This window comes from Micropterus salmoides, unplaced genomic scaffold, assembly GCF_014851395.1.
Source record: "Micropterus salmoides isolate LMB-PRFRI ecotype aquatic unplaced genomic scaffold, ASM1485139v1 Ms_hic_scaffold_15, whole genome shotgun sequence".
NCBI classification, from domain to species: domain Eukaryota; kingdom Metazoa; phylum Chordata; class Actinopteri; order Centrarchiformes; family Centrarchidae; genus Micropterus; species Micropterus salmoides.
In genome coordinates, this window is record NW_024040596.1 from 28234325 (window position 1) to 28251650 (window position 17326).

The 17326-nt window shown below is 41.9% G+C and overlaps 1 protein-coding gene across 1 annotated transcript; it reads left to right on the forward strand.

The window, feature by feature from the left end:
- The first annotated feature begins 344 nt into the window (after positions 1 to 344).
- dnajc10 (DnaJ (Hsp40) homolog, subfamily C, member 10) lies at positions 345 to 16814 on the forward strand. The gene is made up of 25 exons (XM_038721422.1): positions 345 to 648; positions 1824 to 2072; positions 2196 to 2361; positions 2555 to 2605; positions 3101 to 3183; positions 3275 to 3406; positions 5515 to 5608; positions 5718 to 5795; positions 6044 to 6087; positions 7012 to 7077; positions 7338 to 7403; positions 7490 to 7579; positions 7678 to 7788; positions 7873 to 7987; positions 9266 to 9393; positions 10848 to 10964; positions 11076 to 11177; positions 11733 to 11793; positions 13324 to 13418; positions 14337 to 14470; positions 14731 to 14784; positions 14974 to 15121; positions 15225 to 15347; positions 16214 to 16321; positions 16400 to 16814. The coding sequence occupies exons 2-25, from the start codon at positions 1869 to 1871 to the stop codon at positions 16409 to 16411; spliced, it is 2382 nt and encodes a 793-aa protein (XP_038577350.1). The 5' UTR covers positions 345 to 648; positions 1824 to 1868; the 3' UTR covers positions 16412 to 16814.
- The last annotated feature ends 512 nt before the right edge of the window (positions 16815 to 17326 follow it).

Sequence of the window (17326 nt, forward strand, 5' to 3'; positions counted from 1 at the left end):
CTTTTCAACCCTGTAATTAAATTACCTTGAATCCTATAAACGTGCGGCCCCTGAACGCACCAAGCCTTTGCGTTTACCTCATCGGATGCGGCGGTTGTCCGTCAAGTTACCGCAGTTTCCGCTAAACGCAGCCTTTCTCTGCTCGAAATAAAAGCGCAAACCAAGAGAACAAAGTTCAGACTGGTGAATTAGCTCGCGTTATTAAATTAAATTTAACACACTGTATTTTAACACACAGATAATGTAAATATGTGTTTATCTAACGATCCGCTGTCTTGTTTGTTTCGTGGCATTTATTTTGAAAGGCTTAAATCGGAAGCGGAGTGTGTTGTCTAGGAACGCTTGATCCCGGTCTGAGCCGGATCCTGATGCGGATCTTCTAGAAGTTTAGACGTGTCTTTAAGATAACGGAGCGTTAGTTTAAGATCAGATAGAAACCTTTGGTTAGATTAAAGCCCGCAACACACCGAAGTTTGCGTGATGTCGCGGGGAAGCTAATTAGCTGGCTTAGTTGTAACAGCTGCTGCTGCTTGTGGACACAGCTAGCTAACTTAGCTTAGCACAGTTTAGCTCATTTGCTCTACTGGTCAACAAAAACAGAAAGTCTGGACAGTGTAAATAACCAGCTGTGAACATTTTGACTTTTGTGTAAGTATTTCTTTAATACTCGTTAAATGCAGTGTTATAAATGTGTTATCTACAGTATAATGTGTATTTTTTACTGCTGTTTACCTTCAGTTTATCCAAACTAAATGTAGTTACCTATATGAAGTAGTTGTAAACAATAACAGGAATGGTGTGCTTCTCAGTGTTTGACCTGTTTTACTCTTACAGTCTGTGGTTTTATACACTGAATAGAAAATGAGACTCGGTGCTAATGAAGAGGCTACTGTGTTGCTAACAGTAAATGCAAAGTTTCTATTTATTAAATGGTGAGATATTGTTGGACCGGTAGTTATAAAAGGGCTGGGCAATAAAAGTAATTATCGCGATATAATTTTCCTCAAAAATATAACAATGAATTCATTTGAATCACGAATGAATTAGCTCTTTTTTTCTATAAAGATATTTATTTTGTGGAGGAAGAGGTACTGAAAAAAGATTTAACTTAATTTTACTCATGCATATTTGTTGAAAAAATATTTTATCATAATAATTTTGAATGTTCTGCCTCAGATTTGTGAAGTGATCCACTGTTTGGCATCAAGTGTTTGTTCTGACCATGAAGAAATATTTAAAGCCAAAATTAACTTTCACTCAGGAGCAAAAATCAGCCTTAAAATTTGAAAAAAATAATGATTTGACATTGATCCTGTTCATTAACATTCTGAGTGCAGGTATCGGCCGATTATCTGAAAATGCCAGATATTGACCTGATTAATCAGCCTGTTACTTAGGTAGCAGGCAACTGTAATTGGGAACAAATCGCCGGGAGACCAGTTTTAAAAATGCTGCTCTTGCTGTCAGCTGCCAACCACAACAAACGGCCCAGTGGGATATAAGGGCAGAGGAGGTGGTAGGACTCAATTGGCAGCAGACATTCCTGCAACCGCTCCACTCCTCTAAGCCAATCCACCCTATCCACAGACCCACAGAGAACAAAGCAGAACACAGAGCAGCCAATAAAATTACAACAGATTTCATTTGCTATTTTTGTTTTGAGAGTTTTCTATGCTAATAAGCTAGCATGACTGGAGGATGGTATTAGCTGCAGGATTGGGTGGACCAGTAATCTAATTCGTCACACAGCAGTGAACCTGGTAACAATAACCTGCTCAGCTGCACAACAAGGAAGGAATCGTGTTTGTGCTTGTGTGTTCCAGCTGCTCCACTTCCTGGTCATCGTGGTTGTAGTGGGAGAACTGGTGATGGGGCCCAAGGCTGACCTCCGGGTTTCCCGTCCAGTCCAGCTCATGCGGCCGCTGCTGCTCCTGGTTGTCCTGCTGGCAGCGGTCTGGGCGGAGAGCCAAGACTACTACAAACTGCTGGGAGTGAACAGGGAGGCCACGACAAGAGAGATACGACAGGCCTTCAAGAAGCTGGCGCTCACCATGCACCCCGACAAAAACCCTGTAAGTTCAACCAGAGTCCATAAACTCTGCCAAGACCCGTTCTTTCCCCTGAAACATATACAGATAACCCCTGCTACGAACTACAAACCCCTAATAACAACTAATAAAAGGTTTGTGTTGTAGGGCGACGCCTCAGCCCACGATAAGTTCCTACAGGTGAATCGCGCCTACGAGGTTCTGAAGGACGAAGACCTCAGGAAGAAATACGATAAATATGGAGAAAAGGGATTGGACGAGCAGCAGCAGGGAGGACGCTACGAGAGCTGGAACTACTACCGATATGACTTTGGTAAGTCTTTGTTGTAACCACAAAGTAACACCTTTTTATTCTGTTGGTTTATTACAACGTTTATATTGAAACCCTGATAAGACATTCAAATATTTTCTTTGAAAACCACAAACTGATTTTAGTGTGAAGAAATCTTCGTTCTTACAGTCTAAAAGTTTAACATTTTCTGTTTTTTATCCATCTTCCTGTTCAGGTATCTACGATGATGACTTGGAGATCATCACGTTGGACAGTGGAGACTTTGGTAGGAGCAACTTACACATTTTCTTTTTAGTTACATGAACAAATGGTGGCATAGCCGTGTAGTATTTCACTTCCTTAAGGTTGGGTGACTTGACAAGAGACAGAAAGGTCAACATTGAGGCGGCAAGAGCTGATATACAGTATGCTGACTTTTAATGCCTAGTATGGGACAATCTCACACTAACCACTGGATCCTACATTACCCATAATGCTACTCGATTAATAAAATCATTGCAAATACCATACTTAAAAAGAGGCTGCATGCCAAACAGCTTTCTTTATAGGATTCATTAACTCTGTGTAACATATATATATGTAGCTTTAATGACCATCTTTTTATTTGTTCTTTTACATCTGTATCTCTCCATGACGAGCAGAACTGCAATGTATCTTTATCCAAACTTGCAAAGGCCCTTAAACATGATTGTTGTGTGTGAAAGAGGCGACTCGACAGGTAGACTAGTGAACAGGCAGTGACTGTGTGTGTGTTTTTCAGACTCAGCCGTAAACTCTGGAGAAATCTGGTTTATCAACTTTTATTTCCCACGATGCTCACACTGTCATCAGCTCGCTCCAACGGTAATATGACACTAAAATACAGAGTAACGCAATAATGACAATTACTGAGACAGACTAGCATTAACCAACATTGGTTTTGTCCTTCTCTCAGTGGAGGGAGTTTGCCAAGGAGATGGATGGAGTCATCAGGATTGGAGCCGTAAACTGTGGAGACAACAACCACCTCTGCAGGAGTAAAGGCATCAACAGCTACCCCAGTCTGTTTGTCTACAGAGCAGGACAGGTACTGCTTATTGACTGTGTCCTTATTGCTCATCTAACTAACTAACTAGTGTGAGGGAAGGCGCAACGGTAAAGAAAGCTGCGCTGGATAAAATGGACGTGTACCTGTTCAGTCAGGTGGAGGACTAAAAACAGCAGGGACATGTTCTGAATTTTAATTGACATCTTCTCCGTTTGAAATGACTCGTATCTTCTTCACGTGTTTATTCATGAATTTTCCTCAAGGGTCTTTACAATGTGTACAGCATACAGCCTCTGTCTTTAAACCCTCAATTCAGATAAAGAAAACTCCCCAAATAAAACATTTAACAGGGAAAACTGGAAAAAAAAACTTAGGAAGAGCAGCAGACAGACAGAAAAGAAATACACCAACAAAGTAAAATTTACAGTATGGACAATCATGATTAAAGTTATAAATAGATTGTAATGTGTCATGAAGAATATATCGACGTAACACGGCTCACCAAATCCACAACATCTACTTGGAAGAAGTGGAGAGCAAAGCCCTTCAGAGGAACAGCACCGAGCCACTGGTACAGGTATGTGGATGACACTCGAAATAAAAAGCCAGGAAGTGCAAGCCTTCACAGAACACATAAACTTTGTGGACAGTAAGTCACGTTTGCACGGGAAGATGTCCACAACAACAGTTTGGCCTTCCTGGACTGTGCTGTACACACTGAAGAGAACAGGAGCCTGCAAATTGGGGTTTACAGGAAACCCCCAAACACGGACCAATACTAACATTTTTTGATTCCCACCACCCACTGGAACACAAGCTAGGAGTCATCAGAACCCTGCACCACAGAGCAGACCACATACCAACAAGCGCCCAAGCCAGAGAGAAGGAACAGAACCACCTGAAGGGGGCACTTACAGCCAGTGTATACCCCAAATGGACCTTTGTGAAAACAACCACAAGATCCAGGAAGAAGACCAACACTACAGGGGAGGAGGAGAAGAAGGTCAAATGCAACAACATTGTGATTCCATGCGTGTCTGGAGTATCAGAGAAACTCAGGAGGATTTTCAACAAACACAACATCCCTGTGTTTTTTAAACCCAAGAACACACTAAGACAGATATTGGTCCACCCCAAAGACTGCACACCCATGCGGTATCTGAATTATAAAGGACACTCGTTTGAGGATCACCAGGTGCACATTTTACTTACAATGCTGTCCTTTCATCACTTCCCAGGAAACTGAACAAACGTTACCTCTTGGCCTCAGGTGAAGATGCCAACGATGGTTGTTTAGACTTGGCCTTGGGTGGCTCTAACAACCGTAACGACTTGTTGTACAACAGCCAGGAACACTAACGAACCAGCGGTATCGATCTTCCCACAGAGGTTAAATAGCTGAGTTTCCCTACTAGTCATTTCAGAGCTGAAGAAGTCTCTTGGATGAGGGACGAAACATCTTCTAGTATTTTCAACCCAGTCCATCTGAATTGCCGATTCCGATTTTCTTTCTTCCTATAATTGGCCGGATACACAAACATTTTTGTAACTTTTCTTTAATGGAAAATTCTATTAAAGACTATAAATAAAGTTTACATTTTCTCCCAAACTGCAGCAGATTACAGGACCTTCTCTTACTCTCAAAATAAGACATACCTACACCTGAATCACTCTCTCTCCATCTCTCTCCCTGTACGTGTCTGCTCTGTTGACTTGCGCTGTCAGCAGTTTTATAAAGTCGCCCAAAAAAACCCCTCAATGGACCGATCACTTGTCACGGCTGATAAAGCGAAACAAAAACAGCCGATTCAGATGCCCAGCCAATCGATCTGTGCATGTCTAAAAATCATTCCAGCTCATGTAAACTGATTTATAAACCAGTGACAATATTGGTGGAAACAAAACAAGTAGACTTGACGATTAATTAAATAACAACATCTAGAATGTGACCTTCATGTCTCATGCTACTCATGAGTTATTAAAACTTGAGTGCAAAAGACACAAAGGTCACCTGCTGCATTTATAATTAACATAGGAGGAAGATTAGTCATATTTTGGATTTGACTGAAGTGCTCACGTAAATTCTGTTTATGTCATCGAAACAGTCTTGTTTAGTCATCATAAACATTTAGTTTGTCTTTCTGTAGAAACCAGAGAAGTTCAATGGGGACCGTTCGAAGGACAACCTGGTGCACTTCTCCATGAAGTTCATCACAACAACTGTCAGTCAGCTCTGGCAAGGTAATTTAATGCCCACGCCTCCGTTTAGACAGCAGTTCAGTCTTATCATCGGGCTTGTTGATATTGTTCTGTGTGATCTGACCTGTGGGTGTGGTTGTGGTTTTGCCAGGTAATGTGTTCAGCGAGATAGAGAGTGCGTACTCGTCAGGCCTCAGCTGGCTGATCACCTTCTGCGCTGACACTGGAGGTAACACACGTTTTCTTCATGGCTGAAAGTTTCCCCCGCAGAAACATTCAGTCATATGCGTCTCTCTGCTTGTCATGCATGCATATGCACAGGTGTGTGATGTGGCACAGATTTATAAAAGATGTTATGTGTCACATCATCACACTTGTGGTGAAAAGAGGTAGACAAATCATTCTCCATAACAACACATACTGAGTACATAGTATAGATATGTATTTATAGAAATAATGTACTTGCCTCTATATCAGATTGTCTGGAGCCAAGAACGAGACAGAAGGTGGCTGGGATGTTGGTGAGTAGTATTTTTTTATTATAGGGTGGACTTAGCCACAGTTATGTCACCCATTGGTTTATGGATAACCGTTTTTGAAGCCTCAAGTTTGGCATTTTGGCCATATTTTTTTATTTTTGGGAGGGAACCAGAAGTGACCTTATTGGATCTTAAGGGTGGAGCTAGCTTGCTTGGTTAGCAAGGTGCATCTGTAATTCACGTTACCTGTGAGATTAACTTGTATGCTAATTTTGGCTTGTGACAAACAGGCTTTAAACAAAATGTACTTACTGGGGAAATTAACAGCTGACTCCTAATAAGTTTTTTCAACTGCGCTGGTTAAATGTACACAGAGCAGTAGATATGAGTTGCCTCTATCTGATTGCCTCCCCTGCTTTCTGGTCTATTTTCCTCTAAATGGGACAATAATTTACTAAATGAAAATCATGCTGTGTTGAAGAACACTTGAAACTATCAACTGAGACTATAACTCATTAGGAAAGCGTTTACTTAAATGGTATAAATAGGTTATAAATCAGTTGAGAAGTAGCCTCATTTTCGTAGTCGACTTTTATACTTTTATCAAACTTTCTTTTGAGTCTCCTCCTGCTGGCCGTTGGAAAGAATGGCGGTTTAAGGCTCTTCAGCCTTGGCTTCACTTTTCAGACCCGGAGGTTACCGCTTGGGTTTCCCACATCTGTTTGTAGCAGAGGCAAGCTGCCCCCTCTGAATTATGGCTCTCATTTTCTGAAGTGCGAAGTAATTAATACTAGAAAAAAATAACTAAGTCAGGCTACATTTTTTTGCTTCTGTCCTCTTAAATCACTATACAGTTATGTGAGGAAACTAGAAGTAGTGTTTATACTGTGTATTTATTGTAATAAATTGTAATATTCATTGTTAGATGTCTGATCCGAATGTGTGTATGTTTGTGTGCTTGTGTAGGATGGTCTAGTTAAGGTGGGATGGATAGACTGCACCTCACAGGAACAGCTTTGTGAAAGTTTCCAGGTAAGGCCAGACACTAATGCAGTACTGATTAATACTACTACATACATGTTAATCTCCATGGCCCTGTGGTGGTGAATAGACTCCCATGATTCATTGCTAGTTGGGCTCGTCTGGAAGATAAATCAGCGTATCATCTGCAAAGGTGGCTATTTTGTTTCTGAACACAGTATGCCCTTAGCTGCTCTGAACTGCTTTTAGATTTATTTTTAGGTAAAATTGTAGTAGTAGTAGTAGTCTCTAACCTTTCTCCTATATTTTAGGTGACCAGTGGAGTGACTGGCTTGTTCCCACCTGGAAGTTCTCTGGATCAACAAGGCAGCATACTGGTAAGACTCCGAACATTACACACAGTGTAGTGTGGTACTACTTTGTGTAGTGCTGCAGCTCTTGACTCAATGTGCATATGTTACAGTGGCTGAATACTTTGGACAGTAGAGAGATTTATAATCAGGTCATCAACCATCTGCCTGATCTGGAACTGCTGACCAGTGACACCTTCCAGGTACACACGCTAACATATCCCCTGCAGCTTTTAGGATCAGATCAATATCAATCAAAACATGTTAAATGTGAATCCTGTTACTGACATGTTGTCTCCAGAGGAAGCTGGCCCATCATCGCTGGTTGGTGAGTTTTACGTTTAGAGACAGAAGCCCCGCCTCCAACGAGTACAAAAAGCTGCAAGCTTTCCTTCGAAATGACCACATACAGGTACGTGTCTACCTGCCTACCTGTCTGTCTCTATGCCTACCTGTGTGTACACCTGACTGTCTGACTGTCTGTCTGTTTCTCCAGGTCGGCAGAGTTGACTGTATAGCAGACTCAGAGTTGTGTCAGTCTCTCTACATCCATAAACCCTGCGTGGTTGTCTTTAAAGGACTGGGAATCCACGACTTCGAGATTCACCACGGTCAGTACTACAGACTATACTGTCCTTTTACTACTGTGTTTTAGTAGGGTTGGGTTTAAATTCAATTTTATCTATTCCAGTTCTACTTATCAGATCTCGCTTCTTATTGAATCTCGGTTCTGGTTCCAACCCCTTCACCACAGATCTGGTCAGCGCTTGGTGACCTTCATCCTCTTCCTCCTTGCTCATCTTCATTTTCATGGCTAAAGTGAAAGGAGTCTCTGTACTAGAGGGACCTGTCTGGGGACTGGTCTCTAAGAAAAATATATATTGAATCCTTCGTAGACATCCTTACTGCAGGTGTTGCATCTTGCTGTGTCCTTTTCCTTTTTTAGTGAAGCTAAGCCAAACTTTGGAGCGTGTGCTGCGGTCCGCCATGGTCCAGGAAGGGAAACAGAAGGACTCTCTTCTTCATGCTTTGTTGACGTACTGTGTAACAGATGAGGTGACGTTAGGTCGGCGTAGCAGCTCCTGGCAGATAAGAGACACTATTATGGACTGTAAAATGCTCACTGCAGGTCAGTCAGGAGCTGAAATATGCAGGAAGTTAAGAACCGAGAAGCAGAATCCAAATGCATGTCTGATCGAATCCACGGTTCTTGGAAATTTGTTAACAGTTCCAACTTGGAACCAGTTCTCGATACCCAACCCCAGTTTTTAGGCACTAAGAACGTGGCTCTATGGCAGTGTCGGTCTGTCTGACCACTTTGGTTCAGACTGTAAAAGGTGTGCTGATGATGGTCACTGCTGACCTTTCTGCTAGCTCTACCAGCAGGTCAAAGTTTGCAAATATCCTGTGAAATATCTTAACATCTACCAGATGGTTTGCCATGCATGGTTTTCAAATGATGAAGCCTACTGACTTCGGGGATCTCCTGACTTTTGTGCCACTTCAAGTGAAATCTCAACTACGGGGTGGAAATTTCCCCTCAGATTAAATTTTAATAACTTCGGTGATCCCTTAATTTCTCCTCCAGTACTGTTCAGGTTGAACAATATGTGGGTTTAGGGTCAAATGTCTGCAAAACATCCACATTTGCCTCAGCTGTTCTTTATGTTTAGTCCCAATTAGCAAATGTTAGTATGCTAACACGCTAAACTAAGATGGTGAACATTGTGAACATTATATCTGCTAAACATCATCATGTTAGCACTTCCACTGTAAGCATGATGATTTAGTCCAACCGCTGTGTCTACTTACAGCTTTACAGAAGCCACCAGCAAGACTGTAGACTCTTCAAATGTCTGTATCCCTTGTCTTGTCTGTTTTGTCTGCAGGTAAAGATGTGTTGTACAACATTGTGAGTTTTGCAAGGGACAGCGTTCGCGCTCATGTGACGACTCTGAGACCTGACAACTTTCCCTCAAACAGAAAGGAGCCCTGGGTGGTCGACTTCTTTGCTCCGGTTTGTAACTAATCAGAATATTGATCGATATATACATACTCCCACACACCTGCTCAGGTTGTGACTCCCATCTCCTGTCAAACAATCACGTACTTCCAGGACCAGGTACCTAAACACATATCAGACCATCTTAGAGGGATAGATACGCACTCCTATCCTGAGATGCTTATTTATGGCAGTGGTTGGCATGGTAACTGTTACCCAGTGTGTTGTGGACTCGTAGTCTTCACCAGCAGGGAAGCACAGTAGCAGAAAACAATGTCTTATACAGCACAGCCTCCTGATCATAAATACACAGGTGGGAACGCTGCGTCATTATTGATAAGCTTTACCTCAGATAGTTTTGTATTTCACACTGTGCTGCCTGATGAGCCAGCGTGTCGAACTCCCTGTTTATCTTCAGGGCTGGTGGATGATGTTACACCTACAACACAAACAGAGAGCGATGCAGAGGCAGGCAGAAATCAACCACTTCGTTGCACGTCAGTATAGTGGCAACGGTAGAAAATAACTGTCCAGTCGGACCTGAATATGTAAATGACTGCTACTGAACAATAAACATTATTCTTCAGCAGCACGCACAGAGAGACGGAAGCTTAATTTGTGTGTGTGAACATGAGGTCATTAATCAAATTCCCGTCGAAATTATTGCAAATTCTAGACGGATTTCCAGAAAATTCTCCAGTTGCCGTCATTAAACCATCAGAAGAAGAGGACACAGCTGTCTTTAAAAGAGATCCAGTAAAAGCTCAAACGATGGAAAACCAAGTAGAGAACATGATGGAAATCAGACATTTGTTAGTTTCATGTGTTAATGTGAGGAAGGTTACAGCCTCCTCATCGCTCCATGTTTTCAGCTCTTCACTGGTAGCTTGAGTGACGTTTGTCCCTAACACTGTGTCACATTCGATATTTCAACTCTTTGCACAAATTGAAAATGTGCATTGAAACTGGTGGGTGAAAATTCATATCTTGTCCCCAGGCTGTAGCGTTATTGCCTCCGGGCCATAGTCATATTAACACTAGGCTGTGGCCTTACCTCCCGTTTACACACATGAACACAGGCTGCCATTCATTGTGAAATCAACCTCCAAATAACATCCTTGTGCTTCCCCATGAGACTCAATTTGTGTCTCAAAATGCAAGACTCAGAGTTGCCCAGGGGCATGATTTGGGAAGATTGGCAATCAGCCACACTTGTTTTTCTACTTCAATACGTAAAACTATTTTAGGTAAAATGGAGGAAAAAACCTGATCAACAGCTTCCCTATTACATTTCGTATAACTTGAATGAGCTACCAGGACTTAAATGGAATCACACAGCTCGAGAAATGAACTGCTACGTTGTGTAGTGGGAGGCGGGAGAAAATAACTACCTAATCAAAGCAGAGGAAGTAAGTGACCTGATCAATGTGATTAGATATGAATAATAAATGTTTTCGTCTTGTGTGCAGTGGTGTCCTCCATGTCGAGCCTTACTGCCTGAACTGAGGAAAGCTTCGATCCAGTTGGCTGGACAGATGAAGTTTGGTACTCTGGACTGTACCATCCACGGCGACCTCTGCTCTATGGTGAGCACCTGCACATCTGGACTGTACCATTAATTATGAGACAGAGACAGGTACATAGAGGTACAACCACAGATAGGTTGATAACTGTTTGTCTTTCTGTCTGTTTCTCAGTATAATATTCAGGCTTATCCCACCACAGTGATCTTTAACGGTTCCTCTGTCCATGAATATGAAGGACAACATTCAGCTGACGGCATCCTGGAGTTCATACAGGTACTACTACATACTAAAGACCTACTAATACTACATAATACACACTACACCTATTGCTTTTGCTAGCAGGGAGTAAAAGTCCTTATTGTTATTGCATTTGAAAGACAAAATCACGATTCTTCTTTAATCCCTAAACATGCAGACTTGCTGGTGGGGGTGGGAATCACCAGAGGCCCCACGATACGATATTATCACAATACTTACGTCACGGTACGATATTATTGCGATGTTAAATATATTGCAATTCATTACTTGTTTCCCAACTTCAAATTGTGTCCCGAAAGGAAAACTCTTTTTGTCATGGATTGAATTATAGTATCAAAAAGTAAAATTCTCATGTACAGTTTATATAATAAAGATGGATACTTGACCGTCTGTGTACCGATACAATATTGCAATGGAAAATATCGTGATACTATGCTGTATCATTCTCCCCCCCACCCCCCAACCTTACTTACTGGGCAATAAACTGAACACTGCTGTCACCTTCCCAAGAATGGTTTCAACAAAAAAAATGGTTGCATCCACACCAAGTGATTCTTTCTGTCTCTGTAGGATCTGGTCAATCCATCTGTGGTGGTCCTGGATCCTGCCAGCTTCTCCGAGAGAGTCAAAGGTAAAACTTGTTCTGACAGCAATAGACAGTCCTGCTATGACGAGGGGCTGGTTTCACAAAGATGTTTACAGTGGGTACGGAAAGTATTCAGACCCCTTTAAATTTTTCACTCTTTGTTTCATTGCAGCCATTTTCCAAAAATCAAAAAAGTTCATTTTATTTCTCAGTAATGTACACTCAGCACCCCATCTTGACAGAAAAAAACAGAAATGTAGAAATTTTTGCAAATTTATTAAAAAAGAAAAACTGAAATATCACATGGTCATAAGTATTCAGACCCTTTGCCGTGACACTCATATTTAACTTAGGTGCTGTCTATTTCTTCTGATCATCCTTGAGATGGTTCTACACCTTCATTTGAGTCCAGCTGTGTTTGATTATACTGATTGGACTTGATTAGGAAAGCCACACACCTGTCTTTATGGCAGAGTGGCCCGACGGAAGCCTCTCCTCAGTGCAAGACACATGAAAGCCCGCATGGAGTTTGCTAAAAAACACCTGAAGGACTCCAAGATGGTGATAAATAAGATCCTCTGGTCTGATGAGACCAAGATAGAACTTTTTAGCCTTAATTCTAAGCGGTATGTGTGGAGAAACCAGGCACTGCTCATCACCTGTCCAATACAGTCTCAACAGTGAAGCATGGTGTGGCAGCATCATGCTGTGGGGGTGTTTTTCAGCTGCAGGGACAGGACGACTGGTTGCAATCGAGGGAAAGATGAATGCGGCCAAGTACAGGGATATCCTGGACGAAAACCTTTTCCAGAGTGCTCTGGACCTCAGACTGGGCCGAAGGTTTACCTTCCAACAAGACAATGACCCTAAGCACACCGCTAAAATAACGAAGGAGTGGCTTCACAACAACTCCGTGGCTGTTCTTGAATGGCCCAGCCAGAGCCCTGACTTAAACCCAATTGAGCATCTCTGGAGAGACCTGAAAATGGCTGTCCACCAACGTTTACCATCCAACCTGACAGAACTGGAGAGGATCTGCAAGGAGGAATGGCAGAGGATACCCAAATCCAGATGTGGAGAACTTGTTGCATCTTTCCCAAAACGACTCATGGCTGTATTAGATCAAAAGGGTGCTTCTACTAAATACTGAGCAAAGGGTCTGAATACTTATGACCATGTGATATTTCAGTTTTTCTTTTTTAATTTGCAAAAATTTCTACATTTCTGGTTTTTTTTCTGTCAAGATGGGGTGCTGAGTGTACATTACTGAGAAATAAAATAAACTTTTTTGATTTTTGGAAAATGGCTGCAATGAAACAAAGAGTGAAAAATTTAAAGGGGTCTGAATACTTTCCGTACCCACTGTAAATTCATTCAGTTGCACAAAACTGTCTTGTTCCAATACCGTTTCTTTAAAGGTGTTTCTGGAGTCTTCTCATTGCTCACTAAGTAACACAGCTTTTATCTCAGAAATAGCCTAGAGGATAGGTCAATAATTCAGTCTTTGTTCTAACGACTGCTGCAGTTACTAATTAGTTCATTTTCTTCTGTTTTGTCCTGTTGTGCTGGTTGCAGGTCGAGATGAGGGGCAGATCTGGGCGGTGGATTTCTACGCTCCATGGTGTGGTCCCTGTCAGGCTCTGATGCCAGAGTGGAGACGCATGGCCAGGGTACAACACACACACACACACACACACACACACACTGAAACAGCATGGACTGTGTAGTGAAAACTAGATCGAACAAGATCGAGACAAGATTTTAACGCTATTTTAACAAATCTTTAATGCTGAATTATATGAAACTTTTGAGCATTAAATGCTTTATTTCCTGCATTCTGATGATTTTTTTCTTCACCAGTTTATGGTGATTAATAAATTTTTAATTTTCTGCTCAGCCTCAAAACTTTCTGTACATTGAGAATCTCTCCCCCACACTGTGTTCTCTGACATGTCCAGACAAAAGGTAGAATATTACCAGACTAACGCCATCATTTAATGAGAAGCCTACCTACCCTATACTCTGCGGTGCATTACGTTTTTGATCCGCTGGTAGTAACGTTATCCTCTTCAGATTGTTTCACCGATGCAGTTTGGTACTGCATGTTGCATGTGAAACCGAAAGTAACTAAGACACTTGTGATCAGGCAGAAATCTCACCACAGATCCACACACGTTAACTTCAGCAGCTCAGATAAGGTGCTCACAGTCCCAAACAGAGCAAAGCTGCGCTTCAGTTTTTAGATGTTTATGTTGCAAAACTCTACCAGCTACGTCACCACAGCTGTCTGGACCATTCACTGTATATAAAAATGTCTGGAATCACAGCGCGAACATGTTCAGCTGATTACTATCACAGCGTACGTCGGTGTCAATCAGCTGGGCGGAGTTGATTCGCTCTGTGAGTTTCTTATCAGTTATATATTTGTATTTCCCTGCGTGAGAAAATTAATGGATGGCTTGACAGCGTGTGAAAAATGTCATTTACGTGAGTCTCGCAAGGCAGCTTTTTACCTGCAGACACAAGGTTTATATAGTTGCTGGTGATTAACACCGTGTGTCTTTTTCTGTCCGTCTCTCACCATCCAGCTGCTGTCAGGTCAGATCCTTGTTGGTTCAGTTGACTGCCAGCGGTTTCAGTCGTTCTGTCAGAGTCAGCATGTGAGGGCGTACCCTGAAATCCGCCTATACCTCGGGAACGCCCGGCAGCCGGATCGCTACATGTATGTACTGCACTTTAACATACTCATTGTATGAGAAATTGTTTTATCTGCACACTATACCTCTTATTTGTACTAAAGTACAGTACTGGAGGACATGTACTTACTCTCCACCAATGATCACATGCTCCTGTTTCATCCATAAATACATCAGGACTTATTGAATGGGAGTGTATTTTTGAATGTTAACATCATTAGTTACAGCGGGTTTAAGAGTTTTCCCTTGAAGCATATTGATCCTGTTGATCTGTCTGCCTCTACAGGAGTTATAATGGTTGGCACCGAGATGCCCATTCACTGAGAGCGTGGGCGCTGAGGTGAGACACAAACTGTCCTTTTCTTTATTTTCTGTCTCCGATGTCAAAAAGAATCAATGATTGGGTTAATGTGGGGTCCTGTAGATGTGTAGTTGGGTCAGGCCTACAGTCATGACTTGCTCTTGATGAAAAGTAGAATGAGGTAACTTTGATATATATGTTAAATTGAACTGAATCGTTGTGTTGCAGCTCTTTACCCAAAGCGTCGGTGGACCTGACTCCAGAGTCCTTCAGGTCTCTGGTTCTGTCAGGCCAGGATCACTGGGTTCTGGATTTTTACGCCCCTTGGTGTGGACCCTGTCAACACTTTGCCCCGGAGTTTGAGGTCATGGCTCGGGTGAGACAGCGTTTTCTTTTTCTAAATAAATCTTCCAGCATGAAACATGCACTGACAGAGGTAATGGAGGCTCTTGTAAGGATTTTCCTCGTGTGACTGACAGATTCTGAAAGGGACGGTTCGAGCTGGGAAGGTGGACTGTCAGGCTCATTATCAGATCTGTCAATCAGCTGGAATAAACGCCTACCCAACTGTCAGATTCTACCCGTACCTGGGAACAAGAAGGGTGAGCACACGCACGTGATACAGCAGCACTTTACATGGAACTGAAGGGCTTCACCTGTCCAAGCTTCACCTTTTAGTCATTTTACCAGAACACACAGAATCAGCACCTTACAGCCCCAAAGGACCTTATCCTGAACCTTGGTTGAACATACTTGAAGATGTTTCACCTCATATACAAGAGGCTTCTTCAGTTCTGACTGACTGGCAGGGAGTCCCAGCTATTTAACCTCTGAGCGGTCGTTATCAAGGCGATGGAAACAGCTTGGCTCGTTCGTTGTAACAATAGCAGTTATGGTTGTTGGAGTCATTTAAGGACAGGGCGCAGCAACCATCACTGGCATTGTCACATGAGGCCAATAGCGAGCATTTGTAACACACTACGACAGCCAGGAGCACAAACGAACCAAGCCTTATCGATCATCTTGATAACAACGCCACAGAGGTTAAATAGCTGGGACTCCCAGCGAGTCAGTCAGAACTGAAGAAACCTCTTGGATGAGGGGCAAAACGTCTTTGAGCATCTCCAACCACGTCCTGTTTTGGCCCTTGATCTTAACCCTCCTCGGACACAATGATTTGAATAGTTTTTTCCAGTGAAAATAAACAGTGAGGCTGATATCAATGAGATCAAAATACAAACTAATTACAAGCTGCAGTGTTTCATGTGATATTTTAATTCTGCATGATATTGAGAGGTCATAACTGACTCCAAATGCATTGAATGGCTAAAAATTAATATCAGTTCATGAAATTCTTCAGGATTATACCTTTATATGACAAGTGAATGTAGTGTGAAAGAGTCAGAGGTGGGCTGAACACGTGTTCATGCTCTAAAAGATGTATAATTGTGTCTGTTTGTGTCGACAGCATGAACACAGTGGAGAATACATCAATAGCCGGGATGCTAACGTGATCGCTGACACAGTCAGACAGCGACTACAACAGCTGTCGCCACGGTTACACAACAAACAGAAGGTAACTCGCTGTCAACCGTAAATTTAAACACAAAGCAGACACTGAACTAGAGGCTGATGTCTGTCTTTGTTTGTGCAGGACGAGCTCTGAGATCTCTGGGGAGGTGCTGTGAGAAAGACCAGCAATCTTGATTGGTCAGGAAGGGACAGAAGTGGATTTGATTGGTCCAGCGCAAAGATCAATCGGTTAACACTCCTTGATAAGACCACAGCTGTAACAAAGAGACAGACAGACTCTACACTGACTGTTACCTGCTGTGTTGAATGTACTGAAGTTTCTGTTTTGTTTTTATTGGTTTTGTTTAAATATTGTCTCCATTGTTTGTATTTACTCTATGAAGTAAAACTGTGGGACACTGTATTCTGGACACATCACTGTCACACACACACACAAACAAATACACAGCCAGATGTTGACATAGTGTTGTATTTTAATGTTATGTTAAAACTTTTGGACCTTCAGAATAAAACTCTGTTTTTTGACAGTCACATGAGTTCTACAACCTTTACTGCAGTTTTTATTCCACTTCTATACCTTCTGTTACACAATTTGAGTAGATGTGTTTTTAATCCTTTAAAACACTAAAGTCGAGAAAAAAACAAACAAACACCACATTTACACAGTAAAGTAAGACAAACCGACCGAGCAGCAGTCCCGTGTTATGTGAGGTAAAATTACTGTTTTTGTCAAGGGAGTTTGGTGGCTGAGACGAGAGAGATATAGCAACTGCTTTAGGTTAAACAAAAAGGATCTTGCCCTTTTATAAAAAGAAGTTGCACTCTATTTAGCAACCATTTTGATAATTTATTAATCGTTTATGGCCAAACATTCATTACCTGCAGCTTCTCAAATTAGATTAAATTTTCTGTTTTTACATCACTGTAAACTGAATAATTTTTTGGAACAGTTGATTTCACCTAGGGCTGTGGGAAATTGGGAATTTTATCTCATTCTGACATGATAAAATAATAAATCGATAACAAAAATAATCATTAGATGCGCTCT